Source organism: Lepidochelys kempii, chromosome 1, assembly GCF_965140285.1.
Source record: "Lepidochelys kempii isolate rLepKem1 chromosome 1, rLepKem1.hap1, whole genome shotgun sequence".
NCBI classification, from domain to species: Eukaryota; Metazoa; Chordata; order Testudines; family Cheloniidae; genus Lepidochelys; species Lepidochelys kempii.
Window position 1 is genome coordinate 95,156,063 of NC_136380.1, and position 6,476 is coordinate 95,162,538.

The window sequence follows — 6,476 nt, forward strand, 5'->3', positions numbered from 1 at the left end:
GCATAGATATTGGTATTCCCCAACGGCCTTAGGATTCGATTTGTATTTGTATCATACCATTCCAAGAGGATTCCTGGTTTCTGGGTGAGGGCCCATGATTGGTTATTTAGGGGAGAGATGGCAGTGGGCTTCCCCAAGATATTTTTAAATATCTGAGACATACAGGCCCCCAAGAACAGGGACTGCCAAACCTCATCCTGAGGTTTCATGGATTTGGAGGTATTAGTGTTCGAGCAGTGACTTATGTTCCGAATCCCTGGAGTCCTTTTCTGTAAAAAGATCAAAACATCATTAATCATGCAAAAGGTTTAATTTGTGAGACATGTACCCATTTCAATTTTCCATCCTTCTCAATAATGGATACCAGTGGACTAAGGCGGTCCACTATGGAATGGCATCCTGTCCATTTTGATTCCAGAGAGTGGCCCCCTTTTCCCAATTTAAGGTACATAACTTGATTCCCTGTTTTCCATAGAGCTGCGTCAGTATGCTTTTGTGCATTAATATTTTTAGTCATTTGTTCAATAGCTTGATTAACCCTATATTGGAGAATGGTCTTGCCTTCTTGCAGCTGCTAAAACCATTGCAAATGTTCATCCTGTGTTATATTAGGGGTCTATCCGACATCTTGTGTTAGGTGGCTAGGGTCAATCATAAGATGCATGGAGTGTACAAACTTAATTTGGAATGGCTGGATTTGGTTTTTAATCTGTTGCTGCTGCGGGTAGCTGCTAAGATCAGAGGCAACTTGTCTGGCCAGTCTTTTCCAGTGTGATTTACTATCTTCCGCAGTGCTTCCTTAATGCTGTGGTTCATATGTTCTGCCTGACCCGAAGATTGGGGTTGGTATGATATATGAAACTTTTGTTTAATTCCTAAAGCTTGTAACATTGATGTAAAAATTTCTCCCACAAACTCCCCTCCCCCATTATCAAAATCTATTATTTCAGGGGTACCATATCTACACACCACTTCATTAAAAAACTTCTTAGCTACCACGTTGGTGCTGTTAGTTTTAGTGAAAAATGCCTCTACCCATCCTGAAAAAGAATAAATTATTACTAACAAATACTGAAATCCTTCTTTACTTCTTGGTAATTTATCAATAAAATCAATATGGACCCTATGCCAGAGCCCGAGCCTTTGTTGGTGCATCATGGGTTGCCAGTGGGGCAGTCGTGCTTTATCCTGTGCACACCGAATGCAATTCCTTACCCATATTCTAACATCATCTTCCATATTTCTCCATTCTGCCACTTGTCTTAACCTATTTAAAGGTCCCTTTATCCCTTCATGCATAAACTGATGGGCTACATTAATCAGTTCTTGTCTTTCCACTTTTCCTGGAATTCAGTGATTTACAGTGACATCTGTTGGCTCAGGGGCCTCAGTGGAGGTGCTTTTAGCTTGACTTCTAGTTACAACTGCTATACTCTGTTGTTGGGCTATTGTATCTACCCGACTGCTCCAAATGGCTTCCTTGCTTGTTCCCTTGCTATGGGCTTTTACATGCCTGATTTTCAGTTGGTTAGGATTCTCTGTTACCCACTGATAAATCCATTTCCATTCATCTAGGTATGCAATATCTTTGCCATCCGCTGCCCTCCACTTATTTCTTTTCCAGTCCTGCATCCAGAACTGAATTCCCTTTACACAAAAGTCGCTATCAGCGTAAATATACACTGGTTGTGGGGAATGCTCATATTGTTTTAGAACCTGATAAATTGCATGTAATTCAGCCTGTTGGGCTGACCGATGGTCCAGCTGACCCTGCATAACTTCTTTATCTAAACTGATAGCTGCGTACCTTACCCACTTTTTCCCATTTATCACCATTACACTTCCATCAGTGAACCAAATGTGCTTCTCTTGCCCTACCGTATCCATTTCCTCCAGTGGGGCTGCTTCTACTAAAGCAACTCTTTGCTCCAGAGTGATCTCTGGACAGTCATGTCAGTTTCCTTTCTCAATTAAAGCATGTGTTAGCATGTCTGGTTTAGATACTGTTTCTGTGGTCACCCCTCTATTAATTAATATCAGAGGCCATTGTGCCATTCGGATATTAGAGACTTTCCCTCCCATCAGTTTTCCTGACAATATGTCTTCAGTGGAGTGTGAGCGCTCTGAATACTGATTGGAGCTATTCCTGTGAGTGGCTCAAAAGATTGCACTGCCCAGACTGCTGCTAGGCATTCGCGTTCACAGGGATCAACATTGATCTCAGCTCTTTTTTAACTTCCTGGATTCATATGCTACTGGAACCAGTTTTCCCTCCTCCTTATTTTGTAGTAGTGTAGCAGCCAAGGCTGTATTATTGGCAGCCAGACATATAACAAAAGGCTGTGATTCATCAGGGAAGCACAATGCTGGAGCTGTGAGAGCCTTTTGCTTTAAGAGCCTTAAAGCATCCTCCTCCTCCTCTCCCCACTCCCATTTGGCTTTTTTCTTTAATAATCACCACAAGGGGTCAGTTATTTCAGCATCGGGGAGAAGCTGGAGTGGTGTTGATGATGTGGGTGCACTGGGGGTTCACAGGCTACTCCCTTATGGGTATTTTGTAACTTTGTAGCTTCTCTAACCAAGACAGATGTGGATGCCCCATCCCACTGCATTCTGCTGGCTCTGAACTGCATCAAAGTTCACCAGGCCAGTCGGCAGATCTCATTATCAGTTATCTCTCTCTCTCCCTCCCCTCCCTGCCCCGTTCTGTTTAGCAGCATCGGCCTGATATTGCCAGAAGTCTGGGTATACTCCGTCCCGCTGCCGACCCCTATTCCCTCGCCCTCAGGAACGACCCCTTGGATATTCCCCCCGGTTCACAACAATCCCTTTTGTACTGCTCTCATTTGTATATGTAACTGCTGGTTCTATTGCTGCCATATAAGAGACCCTTTCTTTCTTTATAGTGGGTCATGGTCCAGAGTGAGTGGTTATTTGCTGGCCCAATCCCCTTACTTCCCTTAGGTTAGCAGGGTGATTTATCCTGCCACACTGCAAGTTTACCAGAGTAATATAGGGCCAAGGAGGCAGCGCAGTCCCTTAAGGATTGGACACTAAATGCTAACTCCTCTATTGGGGTGGCACCATTGATTGCCACCAGACCAGCCATTATTTGCATCAGGGCCCTTCGAGTTAAATAATTCTCAGGGTCCTCATTAAGCTCCTGGGTGGAGGCTACAGTTTGTGCTATAAAGTTACGCTTGCCTATTTTTTTCCCCAAATGTTGCCATCAGAGCCAGGAGGCCGTCATTACTGGCGACTGTTATCCTATCCAGGGTGGCCCTAATCTCCTGGGCCGTACATATCCCCATGAGTCGGTAGACTTCTGTGGTAGTTAGCTCTTCCCTTCCTGCCAGGAAGACTGCGTTGGTGCACCATCTAGAAAAGGTTTCCTGGTTCAGGGTCCCCAAATAATCAGCCATTGCTTTTAAATCGGTAGCTGACTCTGGGACTGTGGTAACGGTTCTGCTCCCCGCACCATCTACGGGGGTGGTTACTGTGCGTCGCTCGATAGCTGCTACCTGGGCTTTGGGAGTGGGGGTGCACTCGCTGTGTAAACATTCATGCAGATTACCCCAAATATCTCCCTCCCAGGTTTTCCTGGGGTCCCATATTCCTTCCTCCCAGTCCAGGCTTTCCCTGGACTGTGTTTGAGCCCATTCTCCTGCTGTAACTGCTGCAACCTGATGGGTTGTGAAGCCTAGCTTCTGCTTAAGTTGCTTGATAATTGATTCACAGCAATTATGGCTTGCAGGAACTCTGCCCTGCTCTAACATTAGTTTCTTTACCATGCCCTGTAGGACCTGGTTTTCTCTTACAACTGTGTCCTTTTCTTCTACCTGTTCTAATAATCCCTTTTCTTTTGTTTTCAGTTCCCTTATAGTATCTTTCAGTACGTCTAAATGGTCATGAACCACCGTAGCCATTATTTGCAGGTTCTCTGCCTCTTGCTCACTGGTGCTGAGCTTTTCACGCAGTACAGTGTTATCTGCTTGGCAATTGGCCAGCCAGAGGAACACCTCAGTACAGGCCTCCCACAATAGCCAGAGTGCAGCCTAATCCCTTTTTACTCGGTTTGAAGGTTTATAAATCAATAAATATTTTACCAATTTGTCCTCTAAATCGGCTATGGTGTGGACGTCAGCTATTGCTTGTTCTGTCCATGGGCTGTTGCCAAATTTCTGCAGGATTTCTTTAAAAGGAGTGACTTCTTGCACACATGGCAGCTTTTTTAGTTCTGCCTGAGTATTGTCCTTAGGGGACTCTTTTCGCCTGAACATTGTGTTTTAAGATGTTTGGTTGTTCTTTCTAATAACTTTCATTAAGATCTTATGTTTGCCCGTGCCAGTGCCGGGGCTTACAAATTCCTTCCTTCACCCTGTTGCCCATGCTAGTGCCAGGACTTATCATTTTAACCCACTCTGGGCCAGAGGGAGAAACTCTAAGTCCCCCTCTGTATTGCTCAGCCTTCTACCACCAAGGGTTCATACACCAAATATAAAAATCCTTCCCAGGATCAGAGCAAGAAACACTAAGTTCTCCTCTTAAGCTCAGTCTTGCTACGGCTGAGGTATATGCAGCTAGGATTTTTCGGTTTGGAGTGAGGACCTCTAAGTCCTCCTCCTATTGCCTGGCCTGGCTACGCCCGGGGGTATACCCACCTGCAGTTATTTCAATGCGCTAGGTTCTCTGCAATGGTGAGCACACTGTTGGTGCACCACCAAATAATAACTAATAACTAATAATAACAATCTACAATTAGAAAAGAAAATTCAGTTAAGACACCTTTCAAATACTTTTTTTCTTTAACAAGAAAAACATCACATGCAATAGAAACATACAAAGGGATCTTGATTTTCTGTTTCTAGCTGCAAACTGCACATATAATAAAAGGAATGTAATGTGGTCACAGCAGTGTGTCTGATACTAAAATACTGCCACAAAACAAAATGTGTAGTGATTAGGGTCTGACAAAGTAACATTGATTCACCCATCTCCAGAACCTGAGGAGCTTCAGACCAAGCAAGACAAATGTGCACTTGCAGTATTTATTATGTCTTCCAATTAAACAGAGCAACAAAGGCAAAAAACCCATAACTGCTAAGTTACACAGTTGGTCCAACCTGTCCTAAGAGATACAAAAGTATGGAGTGTTTTTCCCACAGTGCTATTAATATATGAGAACTTCTCATGCAAAGAAGAACTAGAAATAAGAATCTTGGGTCCCCATTCACTGCCTTTTGTTTCTTATTCTTCTGTTGAAGGAAGGCTGGAAACAAAAGCACATTTCCCCAGATGCCCTAGTTACACACTGTACAATACAGAAAATGACCACTGGTGTCAGTTCCTCTAAAGTTTTCCAACAGGCTATGGGCAAAGTAACAAACCCCCTTACCCTATTCAGTGGCCTTTCTTTAACTAAGCTGCAAGTGAGGGAAATCCTGATTAAGCAAAAGATAAATTGACAGGATTGAAGTGATATGTAAAATCAAGAGTAGGAGTACGAATTATTAATGGCAATCATAAGTGTATAACGTTAAAGAGTCTCATCACTATTGCAAATTACAAAGACATGTAACTCACTTCTTTAAAATTATTTTGAACATATGCGACAATTAACCAAGCCGTGGCAGTTTAATGCAGTGCAAGACTGAAAGAATCGGCAATGTATGAAAAGAGTGGAAATTGGAATTTGTCAGACATCCCCTTGTTTGCCCTCTCCAAACTTCTACTTAGTTGAAACAAGGAGACTAAGAAAAGCAGTGTTTTCCTCACAATCAGTTCTACTCCTCCAATCTTCTTTCCTTTCTCACTTTGGAAACCACGGAGAAGCATGGTAAGCTTACATCCCATCTGCAGTAGGCCCCTACCTAGGAAAGGGACAATGCTTGTCTCAGACCACCTTGTTATATAACCTCCTCAGTCTTGACACCAGTAAGGTAGTCTCTACTAGTGATGGACTTCTAGCCACAATCTTTTCTGCTGAAGGGCAGCATGGTGCTGCATCCTGGCTATTAGAAGTTCAGCGAAGTACATTGTGAGTCACAAACATATAATATTTTATAATTCATGTTCATTACATGTTGAAATTCTCTATCACCCTTTATCTGAGGATATCAAAGTGCTTTACAAGCACTGAAATTTAAGTATTTTTATTGTTTTGGTGAGGCTGGGTGATTTGTCCAGCAATAGAAACTATCATGACTCAAGGGAATGTGCATTGTATGAAGAAATCATCAAATATCTCAAGATCTAGATTCCAACATATTACCTTCTTTTGAGTGTTCCTAGCAGGCAGAATTAGAGTCATAGCATGCTTCCCACAATAAATATATATATTTAAAATTCACAAGTACAGTAAGATCCTGTATTACAAATAATTGAAAATACTATTAAAATTTCCATGGTGCATCATATTCTCTAATAAATGAAACTAGTTCCAAATAATTCCTCTCTTTTTAAAGGCAATGGGCCAA

The 6,476-nt window shown here is 42.6% G+C and overlaps 1 protein-coding gene across 1 annotated transcript; it reads right to left on the reverse strand.

Annotated features, from left to right (window-relative positions):
* Positions 1-1,350: 1,350 nt before the first annotated feature.
* Positions 1,351-1,887, reverse strand: LOC140916037 (ribonuclease H-like). The gene has a single exon (XM_073357367.1). It carries the CDS (start codon positions 1,885-1,887, stop codon positions 1,351-1,353), a length of 537 nt encoding a protein of 178 aa, XP_073213468.1.
* Positions 1,888-6,476: the final 4,589 nt, after the last annotated feature.